At 45.4% G+C, this 17,163-nt stretch overlaps 1 protein-coding gene across 3 annotated transcripts in view; it reads right to left on the bottom strand.

Annotated features, from left to right (window-relative positions):
• Positions 1-1,491: 1,491 nt before the first annotated feature.
• The window catches only part of sorl1 (sortilin-related receptor, L(DLR class) A repeats containing), an 86,522-nt gene continuing 70,850 nt past the window's right edge, over positions 1,492-17,163 (bottom strand). For 2 of the 3 annotated variants that reach the window (XM_040006461.1, XM_040006464.1), the window contains 18 exons: positions 16,675-16,827; positions 16,204-16,374; positions 15,605-15,733; positions 15,307-15,433; positions 15,010-15,179; positions 14,256-14,371; positions 12,794-12,898; positions 12,647-12,713; positions 12,238-12,320; positions 12,056-12,146; positions 11,789-11,979; positions 10,755-10,874; positions 8,084-8,248; positions 6,223-6,397; positions 5,328-5,434; positions 4,968-5,157; positions 4,361-4,573; positions 1,492-3,825 (listed from right to left, as the gene is read on the bottom strand). In XM_040006461.1, the coding sequence (XP_039862395.1) occupies positions 3,758-3,825; positions 4,361-4,573; positions 4,968-5,157; positions 5,328-5,434; positions 6,223-6,397; positions 8,084-8,248; positions 10,755-10,874; positions 11,789-11,979; positions 12,056-12,146; positions 12,238-12,320; positions 12,647-12,713; positions 12,794-12,898; positions 14,256-14,371; positions 15,010-15,179; positions 15,307-15,433; positions 15,605-15,733; positions 16,204-16,374; positions 16,675-16,827 (2,441 nt within the window). In that variant the 3' untranslated portion in view covers positions 1,492-3,757. The remainder of the gene's footprint in view (positions 3,826-4,360; positions 4,574-4,967; positions 5,158-5,327; positions 5,435-6,222; positions 6,398-8,083; positions 8,249-10,754; positions 10,875-11,788; positions 11,980-12,055; positions 12,147-12,237; positions 12,321-12,646; positions 12,714-12,793; positions 12,899-14,255; positions 14,372-15,009; positions 15,180-15,306; positions 15,434-15,604; positions 15,734-16,203; positions 16,375-16,674; positions 16,828-17,163) is intronic. The other variant, XM_040006463.1, reaches the window with a different exon arrangement.

The following is a 17,163-nucleotide window of genomic DNA, read 5'->3' as shown; positions in this document are numbered from 1 at the left end:
CGATGTCGCTCGAGCAGCTGGTCCGAAACTGTTTTTATCATTTACGGAATATTTCTAAACTCAGACTAATGGTATCAAAGCTTGAACTTGAGATGATTATTCATGCTTTATTTCTTCTCGTTTAGACTACTGTAACGGCCTTTTTACTTGTTTTAACAAATCAGCCTTAAATCGTCTTCAGACTGTGCAGAATGCTGCAGCACGTCTCTTAACAGGCACCAAGAGAAGATCGCATATCACTCCAGTCTTGGCCTCCTTTCACTGGTTGCCTGTAAGTTTTAGGTTTCATTTTAAAATTGCAGTTCTAACCTTTAGGGCCCTGCATGGTCAGGCTCCTCAATATTTATCTGACCTGCTGAAACCACACACATCTTCTCAGGCTTTAAGGTCATTAGATCAGAGACTGCTGGTGGTACCGCGCACTCGTTTTAAAACTCGTGGTGATCGGGCCTTTCAGACTGTGGCACCACGGTTGTGGAGTTTTCTCCCACTGTCTCTTCGCTGCACGGACTCCATTGATTCTTTTAAGAAACAGCTGAAGACATTTTTATTTAGAAAAGCATTTGATTAATTTCTTCTTATGCTGTTTTTATAGTTTTATTGTTTTACATTGTTTTATTTACTGTTATATTGTTTTTATATTCCCATTTTCTGTGTTGTAAAGCACTTTGGGATTTTTATCTGTGAAAAGCGCTATATAAATAAATTTTACTTACTTACTTAGAACACTGAGATCTTCTGACCAATTGCTTTTGGTGCAACCTGGGTCACGGCTGAAAACCAGAGGTGACCGTGCCTTTGCTTCAGTCGCACCTAACCTCTGGAATAACCTCCCTCATGCTATTCGCACATCTGACTCGATCCAGACCTTCAAGTCTCGACTGAAATCCCACCTTTTTAGCTTAGCCTTCCCGGCCTCCTAGAGCAGGCCTTTTAAGTGTCCCTTCTTGCCCTCCCCTTTCCTCTCTTTTGCTTATATTGTTTTATTGTTTTAATCATTAAGTCTTGCTTGCTTATCTACGTACTGTGCTTGTTTAATCAGTGCCTCCCACCTGCTAGCTTATCTGCCTTTGTACTTTACTGTTTTATTGGATTATGTGAAGCACTTTAGCTACCTCTGGTTTTAAATGTGCTATACAAATAAAGTTGTATTGTATTGTATCATTGGTGGTTTCGGTGGTGGGCAGCGGTCAGCACAGGCACCCTGACTGGTCTGCAGCAACCAAACTCTTTGAGCTACAGCACTACTGTCCTTATGCTTTCCCCTGCCTCTAATATCTACTGTGAGGACACCGTGCTCACTCGCTCCCTAACACATCCCACCCACTACAAGGTGCCACGATCAAGAGATAATCAGTGCTCCTCACTTCGCCTGTGAACGTTTAAAATGCCTCACCAGTGAATACAGTCACACGTGCAGCGCAGCTGGAGAACATGATGTGTTTTAATAACAGTCCACAGGTTTGTTGCACTGAAGAAACTCGGCCACAGTTTCATTTTCAGCAAGTTTATTTTTTTCTTTGTTGAAACAGCTCACAATGTTTTCAAAACATTTGATTTTCCTCGCAATCTCCAACACGAGCAAGCAAGACATTAACATCTTCCAACATGGTCAAAGTCGTCGCCGAATGACATTTGGAAGCAAACTATTTCACGAGAGTCCACTTTAAAAGAAGTGAGAAGCAATCGGGCACATAACAACCAATAAGAAGACTGTACATGAGTGAAACCTGACTAAAACACTAAGAGGCCGTCTCGCGGCGCAAAGGAGCAGTGATCTGACAAAATTAACCAAATGCCCTAACAGTGAATTACTCCTCAGCCTTGCATGCGGGTCAAGTGTGTGTGTGTGTGTGTGTGTGACTGTATGCATGCGTGTGCACTTGTGTTCCACTGTACAAACAGTAAATTACATAGAAACCTAACGTGTTCTAATAAGGCATTATGTGGCAAAACAGAGAAACCAGAGAACACCGAGTCCACAGAGCAAAAAACAGCATCGATGCCAGAAAATCTGTCGTTAAGGCCAAGAAACGGAACAAAGTGCCTCATGAACAGGACGCAGAGCTGCGTGAAATCAAGCTCGAGTCTTGAGGAAAAATGTCAGCACAGACACCGTTTGATGATCCGAGCCAGGGACGAGATGACGAAAGGAAACATCGGTTTGTCGCTCTGGGTCAGTGAATGGGAAGGTTTCAGAACAGCTGCAGTTTGCATGCAGAGACATAAAGGCTGTGTTTCCCACTGCAGAGGGGCGAAGAGCAGCGTGTGTGCACTGACTTCACAGGTGGGGACAGTAGCATAACGAGCTGGGACCATACATAATACATTCATGAAGACGTCTTTACGAACAAAATGAGCGAGGTCAACAAAAAGCAGAACGCCATCGGCGCCACGGCAACACGCCGACGTCTGCTAACCGACTGCGGCACAGTCAGGCGAGGAGGGCGGGAGCACAATATTTAACGCATCCATCTATACTTTCTGCCCCTGATGCAACGCCGGGCTGTCGGACGTGAAGCTCTGCAAACTTTCCCTGCATGGACCGTTTTATTTTCTCATGATAAAATCCACTATGACTGTGTGGGACCACCCACAGGGACACAGTTCTCTCTAAAAAGATGCCAGATGAACAATAAAACGACGAGATACAAAGTGAGCCCGACTCTCACTCACAGCAGTCTGTGCCCACGGCCGACCCGGTACCTCTTCGGAGTTTTCTGTAGGTATTCAGCAGACGGACGGCGCTGCCTCAGCCACGGCCGCGGTGATGGGCTGGTGTCTGCTCCGACACAGTTCCCTGAGAACCCCAAACACGCTTCCTTGAGCACTACAGCTATGGCAAAATGCTGCGGACAATAAATCGCGGTCCTGAACAACACAAACGAAACACAAAAGAACTCAATTTTACCAAACGACGTGGTGCAGCATCACAAGAAGAGGACATTTTAAAAGCCGATATTTACAAATTCATTCAGGTGATCTCGGCGATGCTAGCAGGGTGGGAGGGTGTCAAAGCCAGGAATCGTCCAATCGCGTGCCGCCTCTACTGACATAACACGGTGCTGCTGGTGGAAAAGAAGAGTGTACCTACGTGATGCCACCAGTCAGTAAAGTCACCTGTGTGCGTCCCGATCCGTCAACAGGACAAACAGGAACCACGATCCACAGTTAGCTCCTCCCACAGGGCACCAACGTCACATCTACCGCCACAGGACAAACTGTACTCTTACCAAAATATGTTTAAACATTGTGTATACAGCGTAAGTCTATATGTTTGTGTGTTTAAATGTGTGTTTTTTGCATTCTATATTCCAGCCTCGGGATGCTTATTTTGGCTTTAAGCAATGGACGCCTCCTATGGACGGCGAGTTTGCGACAGGGTCACGCTTTCCCTGACGAGCTCCACAAACTCAAATCCTTCACAGTTTGCTCCAGCGTCCACCTTTTCCTCCCGCTCCTTTTTTGACCCCCGTATATATTTTTAACATTATAAAAAATAAGTTATTGCGCATCCAAAAAAAGTGCAATGTACATTTGAAAAATATTTCTCTCTCTTTACACATTTCCATTTTTTCTCGACGTTTTTCTGCTAATTGGGGTGGATTCCCACGGATGACTTTGGGGTGGTGGCGAGCTTCCGCCCGGTGGCTCTGCGCTCCGTCGTGCCGCACTGCTGACGGAGAGCGAAGGGGACTAAAGGGTTGAAGGAGAGGAAAGAAGGGAACAGAGAGAAATGGGCGACAGGGACGCCACGCTACGCGATAACCATGGGAACGTCGTCTGAGAAGCCGCTGATCATGGGAGCATCTTCGTCGTCATCACCTGTTAACAAAGGGAAAGCGCGTGTTTAGAAAGCTTCGTGGCTGTTGGAATCAATTTGTTCAAACGTCAACACGCCAGAGAGAAGTGGACCCGACTGCACGCTAGTACAGCAGCCATACGGCGATGCGCCCTGCTTTATTGGCTGTTTCACTTTAGAAGAAGTTCACCATACTGAACATCTGCAAGCAGCCAATGAGAAACTCACGTACTGAGGTAAGAATTCAAGTCAGAATTATGGTCATTTTTCACATTGGGCCACGTTTTTATTGCAGTCAGAGCAGGAAGCTAGGTCCAGCTTAGCAGCGCGTGAGCTAGCTATACCAGCTTCATAGGGTGGGGCAGGCTGACTCTTCTATTGCAACCATGCTGAACTGCTAGGGTCAAAGGTCATGCCAAACTGAACAGAAAGGTGAAACTTCGTGGCAGATGATTAAAAACATGTATCCCTCCGCCAACCTAAAATGTAAATGACCTTTATAAAAAACCTCGTTTTCCAATTCGTGTCTCGTTTCTCAAATCGATAAGAAATAATTACCCAGTTCATCCCCGGAGGAGAAGATGGCCGAGCCGAGCCGAGAGTTGTAGTGGGAGTTGGCAAAGGCGGTAAAATTGTTCTGCAGCCGCCGGTGTCGGAGGTAGAGAACCACCAATCCACCACAAACAGCCAGCAGCAGCAGGAAGAGGACGGGAACCACCACGGCCGCCGTGTCGCCTGAGTGGGCCTCGCTGCGGGATGCATCGCTGGTCCCTGTGCAGGAGGGAAAAAAGCATTTACAGAAAAGAAATGAAGTGTTTGTAATCCCTGGAATACTGTTAGGTTTCTCTGGGCTGCATGAAGGCGCTGCTAACAGCCCAGGATTTAGGAGCCGGGATGCTCCTAAATGGCTCCTAATCAAACAACTTAAACTCACATTTGTGGGTAACTTTAATTCATTTGAGCCTTTTTTTGCAGTGATTTTTATTAAAAACAATGACAGCATCAAACTGAATTTAATGCTAAAAAGCTGGTGAGTGCCTCAAGCAGCTCGAGACTGTCAGATTCAGGGTTTCTTTTGATTCATCCTTTAATGACGCTACACGTGGAAAAGATGTGAATGGCAACAACACAGCTTTAATGTTCATCAGGTGAGTGTGGGCGGTACCTATGAGCTGGTTATAGAGCAGCACTGCAGGCTCCCCGCACAGCTGCCCGTTGAGCAGGCAGCGAGCCTGGACAGAGAACGTGTAGTTGTGTCCCACCAGCAGGCTGCTGATCCTGAAGAAGGTGTCTGTGGTGTTTCCCAGGGACGACGTCTTGTTGGTCACGCTGTCAAACACACGCACTTCGTACCCCTGTGAACAGCGCCCCCGGCAGGCAGAGGAGCACCACAGCAGCAGAAGAGCAGAGCATAAATCAACACTTGGAAAAGCTCATTCTGCTGTAAGAACAGTGGCACCTCTCACATTATTATCACTCACAGTCGCTGACATTCAAAAGCAGTGGTTAGCTGTAGGTATCTCACCCTGCTCTCATTGAAGCCCTTCTCTCGGACAGCCAGGCTCTTCCAGAAGAGATATATGTGATCCTTCTCCGTCAAAAATTTCAGGGCTTCAGGAGCCGCAAGAGGAACTACGAGCACAGGAAACGCAGAGTTTATGAAAAGTAAGCACAGGGGAGTAGAATCTGCTCTGCATGAAGCGACATAAGACATCATATTTAGGGATGCGTGCAATCAGTCAGCCAGATGATTAAATGAGTTCAGCTAGTTGGTAAAAGAATATTTAGATTTGAAACATGCACAACGCCGGCTGCTGCAGCTCTCTGTGTGTGACGGGAGAAAAAGAACAGACACTGTGTCAAAGTAATCACAGTACTGAGATTACTGTGATCACTACTCCTTATTTAAAAAACAACAGTAACAAGCTATCAGTCAAATTCAGCTATAAATGTGTTTAATGTAGAGTTCTTTCTTTATTGCTAATGTTTTTATTTTTAATGAAACTAAACGTATTCAAAAGGAACAATTAGACATCTATTTACAGTTGAATCACATCTGCATTACTATTTCAGGCCAGTCAACGTGTTTCTGTCTGATTTCAAACAGGCCTTTGAACAGTCAGTGTTAACTAGAGCCGATATGCACCTCTGTAACAGTAACAGTTTCCATCCAAACAGAAGCTTTGGTCATTTACAAACCACAGGCTAAAAACATCAGTGAGGTTACAGTTTGTAAGTGTGTGTTTCTGGTTTGTTTGTGATGTACTCCATTTATACTCCACGATGCTCACATGGCTGTTGGCAGTCACAGCTCAGTCACACTAGAGCAAGAATATGAGGACAACCTCCTTGGATTAGGACAAGTTGGCGGTTGATCAGTGACTGAAGAGTTTGTGAGTTTTGAAGTCACACAGTTATACCTGTGCTGAGGGTGAAGCTGGCCTCCTTGCTCATGTTTCGCAGGCGCACAGAGATGCTGTATCGCCCTCCAGGCTCCAGGCCTTTCAGCACGTATTCCACTGTGTTGTTCTGGGTGGTCAGCTTGTAGTCCCGCTCCACCTTACGAATCACATCCCGCATGTGTATTGCATATGTCTAAAGAAACAAGACGGGAATCCAAGATCAGGTGGATGTTAAAAGCTGTGATTATCAGGTAATAATATATTTGCGAGGTCATTCTTTTTTATCGGCTGAGTTACAGGATTGTGTTTCATACACGTTTGAACACAGCTGGAGCATCTGCTACAGCACTAACTCACTGCCGTGTTAAATGTTGTTCAGGATACGTGAATAGTCACCATCGACATCTCACACTGTTATCTCTGCTCAAGTATGAGTATTATTAGAATGACAACATGGATGAGACAAAGGAACAAATACTGCCATAAACATGTTCTGTAGCTAATTTACAGCTAGCTAGCAGCACTCCAAAAAGTTGATTCTGTTCATCTGGACGAAGCGTTTTGTGGGACAAACGTTTCGTCACTCATCCAAGTGACTTCTTCAGTCTCAGCTGACCGCAGGTTTCCTCAATCCTATTCAATTCAATTCAATTTTATTTATATAGCGCCAAATCACAACAAAAGTCGCCTCAAGGCGCTTCATAGATACAGAGAAAAACCCAACAATCAGATGACCCCCTATGAGCAAGCACTTTGGTGACAGTGGGAAGGAAAAACTCCCTTTTAACAGGAAGAAACCTCCGGCAGAACCAGGCTCAGGGAGGGGCGGGGCCATCTGCTGTGATTGGTTGGGGTGAGAGAAGGAAGACAGGATAAAGACATGCTGTGGAAGAGAGACAGTCTCAGCTGACTGCAGGTTTCCCCAATCTGATAAACACTACATTTGCATAATGACTGAAAACAACCCACTGAAGGAACAACGGGCTGGGAGGTCAGTTCCTTAATCTTAATTATGCAAATTCTCATGACCACTGACCAAAACCCACTGATCAAAGACCACTGATCAAAGTCAGCTGAGACTGAAGAAGTCACCTGGATGAGTGACGAAACGTTTCTCCCACAAAACGCTACGTCCAGATGAACAGAATCAACTTTTGGAGATTTACTGTCCTGGATGACTGAGAATGCATCAAGACCTAGCTAGCAGCAGTTTACTGTAATTGTAGAAACAAAGGCAAGTTATAGCTAATATTATACATTCATATGTTGTAGTATTGTCTTAAATCAGTACAGTTTGACATGAAAAATAAGTCCATGTCATGAACCAAGTAATTTGGCAGCTAATGTGGTCTGTCTCCTAAGCTAGCCGCTCAGGATTTTCCTAGCAATACAGCTAGCTAGCTGTAGCTTAGCTTCACTGGCTCTGCTTATGTTCTAACATCAGCTGATTAAGTAATTTTAAAAAAAGAGCAGATATGACACCAGATCAACCTTGGATGATCGTATGAATTAGCTGGCTTTACTCACCCAGGACAACTTTTGCTACAATACGTTAGCAGGCATAATCACTAAAACCTATATGAACTGAGTGCCCTACTGATTTCAGGGTCCCTCACTGACGCTGAATCTGACCAATGTGCTTCACAGAAACGTCCCCCACATGCTGAGACAGGACAAAAAGCCAGCTGTGGTCACACTGTTTGGTTAAAATAACAATCCTTCCAGAGCCTCGCTGTAAAATACATGTTAATACAAGGAGAACGCTACCTACTATCTCTTCAACTGTAAATATGAACAAGTTAAAAGGTGTGAAATGAGTCCTTTATATTCCCCATGTTCTGATCGTTTGACATCATCACAATAAGAGACAGGAGTGTACCAAAGGTTTGCTCGGGCTGTCATAGGGGGGCTGCCACTTGAGCGTAGCCTGAGTTTTGTCGACTCGCACACGGTGGAGGTTCCTGGGCGGCAGCTTTTCATTGGGAATCATTTTCACCACAGCGTAGTCGGAGGGAGGACCCAGGAAGGGAGCAACAACCCGCACCTGAACAGAGAACACACAGATCATGGCTAGTGACCGAGTCATGTTACCCATACACAATATGGCCAAAAGAGACACAGCCAGTTGTGAATGCTGGAGTGCTCTGTAAAATGTAAATAAAAGAAGAATGTGGCGGTCTGCAAATCGCTTAATCCCATTTTTCTTCATATTAGAAGACATCAAGAAAATATCAAATGTTTAAAGTGAGAAAATATGAATTCATTTTCAAAAAGCTGGGACGTGGCCCTGATGGATTCTTCTGCCATGAAGCCATGCTGGTAAACGCCTTCCATGAAAAAGGCTTTGAGAGCAGATGTTACTCTAACACTTGTATACTTCTCTATCCCTCTCACTTGTGATGGTGACCTTTGACGGTGACCTCTCACCTGTGATGCACCACCATCATAGATGCAGTGCTGAATACGACGTGCAAGTATCTGGATGTGCAGTGTAAAAAGTTCATTTACAGAACTGTTCGAATAACAGAAATGACCAGTTTCAGCAAATACACGTAAATGAAACTGTGTAATAAATACGATCATTTTTAAAGTGTTTCATTCTGATTTTCAGTTTCAGTTTGGGTTTTTCCTCCTCTATGAATCAGCGCAGATGTCTCTCACTGTTTAAATTTTCAGGGACAACACAAATGAGCTTTAAGGGGAAGGAGGCCTTACGGGGTTGAAAGCTCGTTTCGGGTGGAGGATAGCCTGAGGGGCTGTACCAAGGCCCGGATCATTCTGCATTCAGGGTTGGTGACTCTGAATGTTCACGTCCACGCTTCGTAATAAGTCTAACGTGTGCTGGAACATATTCCCCTTCCCTTCACACTGGGTACAGCAGCCTATGCTGCAGTCACTCAGCAGGCTGGCTCCGTGATTCTGGCGTGCCTGCTTTCAACCCTCGTTATTATTTCAGTTTAGTCTGAAAACTGTGTTTGCATTTTAATTTATTCTTCGCTACTAAGCTTAGATCACCTGCTCGCGTCACCACCGTCAAGCACAAACGTGACAGCACAGCTGTGGAGACGATCGCAGCTGCATTTGCACCTGCGCTCCTTAAACTTAACGCTGAATAATTTCCACTACTGCGCTTTTTGTGTGTTCAGGTGGGAGATTTCGCCCTTCCCTTTACTCTCACATGTCACACTAACTAGTTCTTCTGGAAGTGATCTGGCTTCGTTCCACGAGCAAACTTTCTCAGAGCAACAGCACGGAGCGGCGCCGTGTTCAGAATAGAGATGGACCGATCCGATATGACGTATCGGTATCGGTCCGATACTGACCTAAATTACTGGATCGAATATCGAGAGAAATAAAAAAATGTAATCCGATCCATTAAATATCAAAAAAAGCACCTCACAAAACTTGTGGCATGCCGTAACTCGGCTCATAACCGTAGCACGTCGGAGCAGTGTGCTCACGTGATAGAGCGGCTGTGGCGTGCCAGACCTGTCGGCGGTCTGGTTGAGCATTTGTAGCCTCGCTACCAACCCGGCATTTCATCTCCGAGGAAGTTATCCCAGAGAGAAGAAAGCAAGTGTGTAAGTTCATCTCTGAATGTTTGTGAAGCATTCCAGCGTTAACCTTAACAACCGATATATGGAGCGACTGCCTCTCTCTCTCTCCTGCTGCTACTTCAATCATGAAACTGATCAATGATCAGCTGATTGTCTCTCTTGTTTGTTTTTGGCCCACTTTGCACCAGAAAGAGGAAACCAGCGGCTGAACAACAGCAGCACGTTTAAGCTTGATAATCTGTTGTTAGAATTTATTTAATATTACTTTCTACTCGAGGATCTTTTTCTACAGCTGACGGCTGGTAACTGTGCAGGGGCGGATCTAGCAAAGTTTAGCCAGGGGGGCCGATAGGGCATGAACAGGGAAAAGGGGGCACAAAGACATACTTTACTTTCTTATTCTCATTTAAAATGTCGAGCTTTAAATAAATAATTATCTAACTATAATTAATTATAGTATAGAAGTCCATTACTGTATATAGTAACTGTTAAGTCTAATATACCCTAGTAATCGATTAAGCATCATGAGGTGGGGGGTGGTTCCCTTTTTTTTTTTTTTTTTTTGCTGGGAGTTTTAGAGCCCTATTGATTAGGTTGCTTACTCTTTAAAATACCAGAGTAGGGAGGATGGAGCAGGTTTAAGTTTATTAGATTGATCAGTTTTGCTGAACTATGAAATATTTTGTTGTATTTTTTGCATACAGGTATAACAGAATAGCTTTAGTGTTGCTGTTTATTTAAACTTGAGTATGAACTTATACAAAATGCAGCAAGATATTAAAAAACAGTTTTATTGATTAAAAAAACACTATATCGGATTCATATCGGTATCGGCCGATATCCAAATTTATGATATCGGTATCAGACATAAAAAAGTGGTATCGTGCCATCTCTAGTTCAGAAACGGCAGGTACTCAAACACGTGAAACACACGTGTGAGATTCTGGAATGTTCCTTTAGAGAGGCGTGTTTAAGAACAGAGGAAAGACTCACCAGGAAGAGAAACTGCTCATCGCTGTCTACGGTCACTGTGAGGCCGACAGAGGGTGTGCGCACCTGACGAGGACTGAGGTAGAAGTCCAGGAAGGAGGTGGCATAAAACACACCGTACACCTGCGCGCACACAGACACACACAGAGACACACAGTTACAATGGTCAATACGTACGTTCAACAGAATGTGAAATAACAAATGTAGGAGGATCTGGTTGGATCTGAATGATGTCCTCAGGATCCTTTGTTCATTAATGTGGTTCCATGCACATGCAGCGTGTGTGCAGTAATGCATGAGTGCAGGTCACTGCCTGCCACACTCAGTCTCCTCATCGACTGTCACCATGACACACTACTACACACCATGGTATGTTTTTAACATATTTTTGAGCACCTATGATATAATATGATATAAGCTTAGTGTTAAAGGATGTGTTATGGTTGCGATATCAGCCAACACTCCACATCATGACTGAGTGACATCATCTTAATGTTAAAGAAAACATCATAAACCCAGACTCTGTTCTGGATCCTGGCACTCAGATTTCAGCTTTGGATGCATCAGCCTCTCTCTCAGTTACAAAGCCAACTCCACAAACATGGGATGTGGTGTAAATATAAATACATGCAGTGGATCTCACATCTCATGAAAACAGACCATAGAAAACATATCCAACATTTGAAATGAGAAAATGTACCATTAAAAAGGGTCATGTTTACTGCTGTGCACCAACCTGTGTGCTGTTACAGAGGAACTCAGCTGCTGGACTTTTACCAGAGCAATGCTGTCCCGTGTCTGATTTAGGATTGTAGCTGCTCAGTCCAGTTCATATCACATGTTTTCAGTCGGTGGACGGTTACGCCGTCGGTTAATCAGACTCCATTCCCATTATATTTAACTTTTAGCTCCACACTTTTCCAGAATTGTATTTAAAATTCTCTTTAACTGCTGGATTTCTCTGATAAAGTCAAAGATGAAACAACAGGCTGCACACTCTTACGTCATTTTCTATGATATTGTTTGTGTGAGTTTACCTGAGCAGGCGATCCACTGATGGTCCAGCTGCACTCCACAGCTGTCTGGTTGACAGCCTTGGCCTTCAGGAGGGGCCGCTCTGGCTGCTGGCCTTTGGTCTGCTGATGTGTCAGCGTGGTGGGGCTGTCTCCGACGCTGGTGTGAGCCCACACAGCCACCTCATACACTGTCCCTGCTGTCAGGTTTGTAGCTGGAAACAGACAGCACACGTCAACACCCACACTGCCAGACAAATGCACGCGTGACAACAACAGTCTGATCGGTACCTTTGAGGACCCCTGATGTGAGCGTGTAGTTTCTGTTCTCCTTCACGTGTGTGTCAAACTGCCAGGACAGGATCACAGTGTACTGTTCCACCTGAAAGAAACAAACAGGGCCATCAGAGGCGTTCGCACAAACGTGAACCAAAAAAAAAACACAAGAAGAAAACCTGAGGAGAAGCTCTTACTTTGTACTGAGAGTTTAATGTAAAGGACAGGCTCATGGAGTCGTTGGTGATGCTGTCGACGTTCACAGAGGGAGGAGGCAGGGCTGCAACACAGGAAGGAGTCAAAGGTTTCCCTGGTTTCACACAGCTGATGACGAGACATTTATAGGACCGGCCGTACGACGTACCTGCCCCACTGTTCATTATTTGGGCGCGATCGGTTGAGGAAGTGATTCTGAAAATATTTACTGCTATTTAAAGTTATTATTTATAATATGTGTTCATTTCTGACAGGCCTCAAACACACTTGTGCTCTTACTGAAGGAACTAGCACACACAAAGAGGCCTCCACCTGAAATGTTTCCTAAATACCAGTAGATGGCAGCGGGGAGCAGCTTTTCAAACTGCAGCGAGCCTGAGACCAGCGTACCTTTCTTAGGGGTGATGGATTTCACCTCGGACCAGTTTCCCACACCTCGACTGGTCACCGCAGCCACCTGGGGGAACATCAGCGGTTACACACGCTGCACGTGACGCTAACACAGCGGATGTTTGTGAAGCGGTGCAGGCGTCTTACCCTGAAATTGTACTGCGTTTCTGGACGCAGCTCGTACACCTTAGTCGTCTCTGATTTGGATCTCGCCGACGTCCAGTCAGCGCTTTGAAACACGCTGTACTCAACCTGTCGACAAACACAAATAAAAGGATGTTTAGCCACAAAAATCCACGACTAGTGAATGTGGAGCCTTTAATGAGCCGAGTCATCTCCTGGCCCAGAGGTCGTTTTAATAAAAGAAGCTGGGCTGCACCAATAAGCTGAACCGCTACAGGTACAAGCAGATGCTACAGTCACTCAATGAATATGTAAAAACATCAACACTGCATCAACTATTGTAAACAAAACGTGCAAATTTAAGACTTTTAACGTTTTGTCTGTAGTGTAATTACTTTGTCTGCACTTCACTTCTTTTCTTATTGTTCAGTGAGAGACACTTAAACACGTGTAGTAAAGTCAAGTGAATCCCCTCACTGAGAGATCGGCATCATGTTTCCTCACATATGAAGCTAATGAGCTACAGAGAGTCAGTGTCTTCTGAGCGTGTCTCCTTATCAAAGTCCAGCAGTGATACCAACTCCAAGTCTTTTGTGAGCAAATCAAAAGTGTAACAAACTCTGTTGCTCTGACAACGTTTGTTAGTTTAGTTACACCATCGTGCTGAGATTTTAGCAGGGACACCTGCTGCTGTAACACAAACAGAACATACCTGTGTGGTTTCTGCACTCATTTCAGTCACTTTATAAGCATCTGCTTCTCTGTCAGATGTGGAGATACATCAGTTGTAACACCTGCCAGTTTACAGCCTTTCTTACCTTCATGAATATATCCCTCCCTCTTAAAGTCTGTCTCATTCTGCCTCCTCTGTAATCCCAAACTGTCCCACATGCAAGGACAATGATCTGGGTTGTATCGTGGACTTCACAGATCTAGGTTTGTTTTTCAACTAAAGCTCCAGATTTCCTCCAACGTCCTTGATGATTCTTAGTTTGCACATTCTCAAAGTGAACTAAACACTCTTCCGTGAATTCTCCAAAACGACTTGTTGCTTCTGCAGCTTTGCTAGCAAAGGTTCAGACGCCCGCTCCTGTGTGTTTAGCTTCATAGAGGCTTCTGAACTTCTAAGCCTTAAACTCTCCACTAACCAATCACACAGCTTCGCTTCAGTAAACAAACACTTTGGACTTGGAAAGCTCACATCTGTGAAAAACATCAGTTCCAGAGTGTTTATAGTGAACCTGCGTTCACATGCACACCTTGAACTGTCTGATGACGAGTTTATCAGAGTGTGTTTGCTGCCTGAGACGAGACACACTGACGAGGCCGGGTGAGGCCTGCGGCCGCTCGGGTCCGTTTTGATTTCTAGACTCGTATTTTGAACTCTCGTGTTTGTGCTTTACCTGCCGGGCTGTTGAAGCCATCATCATCATCATCATCATCATCATACTGTGTAAAAACCACAGTTGCTTAGAAAGTGACTTACAATGTACTCCCTGATGAGGCCGTTGCTCTTGTCGGGGGGACTCCAGGAAACCACCACTGTCCCATCCACACCATTATTATCACAGGACAGCTGCAGATTCCTGGGAGGGTCAGGCACTAAAAAACACACGCACACACACACGCACACACACACACACACACACACACACACACACACACACACACACACACACACACACACACACTGGATGAACTCCATTAACACCAATATTCATAAAACTGAACATCACACATATTTAAGAAATTTTGTAAATGGGAGTTTAGCCCAGACAGTCTAGCCCGTCTCTGAGGGGCAACCGCTGGACCACAGTCTCCACCACAGGGTGGACATATGGGGGCAGCGAGAGATCTGCACCATAGTTATGGGGACGGTGATGGAGAGCTAACACGAGCAGGCAAACAGCACCAAAAGCAGAGGGTGAGGGACAGAAGCATCTGGAGGCAACAGCACTCCACAGGTTTAACCACAACTTCAAATTCAAACTTCGACACAGAGCTGACCCTCTCCTGGGTGAGCACTGCTGTGAAGGAAAGGAGGTGCTGGGTTCTAGCACAAGGCTTTATGCAGGTTCTGCGTTATGCAGATTTGCATGCTTATGTATGACTTTTGCTAGCATTGCATCTGAGAGACCAGGAGTGTACCAGAGAACGCAAACACATCCAGGTTTAAGTTAAAATGAGCAGAAGTCAGAGCTGCTGTTGGAAGCTGGTGTAGGTGATCACGTGATACTCACATCCCTCTGGTGTCCGGACTGTGATCACCTCATTGGTCTTGTGCAGTTTGCTGAGACACTGAGTGAGCACCTTCACCTGGTATGTGGTGTCGGGCTTCAGCACGGTCAGTTTGTAGCTGGTCTTGTTGCTGTGGGTATCCATAGGGGTCCACGGCAATGTGCCCACAGGCCTTAACACAAACACGAGTTCACAGGTCACACTGGCTCTTTAATACAAACCCTGTTACCAGCTATAGTGGAGTGTAACACAGCCGGCTGACAGCAGCGTGACTCCGGGATTACTGAGCAGCTTCTTACCTGTAGTAGATGAGGAAGGAGCAAGAGTCCTGGGGAAGGTTTTTAGGCCGAGTCCAGGTCAGAGTGATGCCACCCAAGAAATCTGGTGTCCACTGGAGGTTCTGGACTTTATAGGCCAAGGTGTCCGCTGCCAGAGAGAGAGGCAAAGTAGATTCTGATGTCTGAATATTTCGACATTAACATAAGCTGCAATAGTCGACAACCGGCAGCAGCTGGCAGCATTGCACTGGACAAGCAGGCAGATAGTTTCTGTCATTTTAATTAAAGCAAACTAAGAATGAGGTTAGAGTGGACCTACCGGTGCAGCCATCTTCATCACTGTGGTCGGAGCAGTCCAGGAAGCCATCGCACTTCTCACTGTCCAGCACACAGGCTTCACCATCAGAACAGCGAGTCCCATTAACACAGGACAGAGGACCGTGGGTGGCTGCAGACACACAGAGGCTTTAGATGAAATGCTTGCTCACTGCATAGCCTGCATGGAAGCATGATGCTCATGACATGAAATATGAACACCTGAGATTATTATCACAGCAGAGCTTCAAAGTGCCATTACGCAAAACTTTAGTTCCAACTTCCTGTTTTATGAAATGATCAAATATGGTTCAGCTCAACACGGAGATTGTTCCATGGTGCATTTGCAGGAGGAAGTATTGAAACGAAACTTCTGTACTCCACAGAGAGGATTACTCTACAGCCACGGAAAAGCCCAACAGAGCGTCTGACAGGCTTGAACTCGTGAGCGAGGCTTTGGGTGAAAACTCGGCGTAATCCTGCTAAAAATCCTCTCGATTGTCTTCATTTAAAACGCCGTCTGTTATATGATTGTTCCTCCGTGGTCCGAGTTCTGTGTGTTTGTGAGACAGTATTTTGCAAATGCATCGTACAGATACTCACGGCAGTGTGCTTCATCAGAGCCATCCTGACAGTGGGCGTGTCCATCACAGCGCTGCCAGTCGGGGATGCAGCGGGCGGGGCGCTGACACTGGAACTGATTCCGGCTGCAGCGATCGGGCGAATGAGGGTTCTCAGTGGGTACCAAGGCAGGAGTCACAGAGCCATTAACTGCTGTCAGGAAAATGAGAAGCAAACAGTGTTACGCAGCATTATTTCCTGTTATATGAAGTGTGGACACACATCTCTAACCGTGGATGCTCATTATTGAGGTTACAATAACTCAAATAAGCAAAAAGTCCAGGCTTCAGACAGTTTTGTGTATTTTCAGTTCGTGGATGTGTGGATGGGCTGGGTTAAGTTATGTGGACTATTTCAGGAAGATGTTCATTCAGTTTGGCCAAAAGCTGTAAAATATAAACTATTATGTCTTCTGCAAGAAAACTTGAGCCAATCAGCAGCGAGAATCAGTACCTGTTGGACATCCAAACTCGTCGCTGCCGTCAGGGCAGTCAGCATAGCCGTCGCACACCCAGGTGTTGCTGATGCAAGCCCCTGAGCCACAGTGGAAGCGGTTGGGCGCACACGTGGAGGGGCCGGGGGCCACAGTGTGAGGATCTGAACCACCTGCAGGGATAAGACGCATAAACTGGTTCATTCAAGAAGCAAATTTGAAACCCCGATTTACTCAGATAGAAACCAAATACTAGAAAACAACATAAAATAGGTGTCCATGCTAATAATCAGACAGGATGGTAGTGTGGCTCTTCTCTTGGACCTCCTCAGCCTCCCAACAACATACATGGGAAACCAAAAGGCAGGAGATTGGCAGGAACAGCCCCTACAGCAAAGAGCAGTGGCAACAGATAAAGATCCTTATACACATTTTACTCATGTTTATGTTCACTGCTGCCATCTAGTTTTGTTAAATCGGGGTGGTGAGCTGCTCGAACTCTGAGGTTT

This window comes from Simochromis diagramma, unplaced genomic scaffold (genome assembly GCF_900408965.1).
Source record: "Simochromis diagramma unplaced genomic scaffold, fSimDia1.1 OVJJ01000024.1, whole genome shotgun sequence".
NCBI classification, from domain to species: domain Eukaryota; kingdom Metazoa; phylum Chordata; class Actinopteri; order Cichliformes; family Cichlidae; genus Simochromis; species Simochromis diagramma.
Note: the sequence above shows the minus strand (reverse complement) of the source record. Positions and strands in the feature narration are given on the sequence as shown.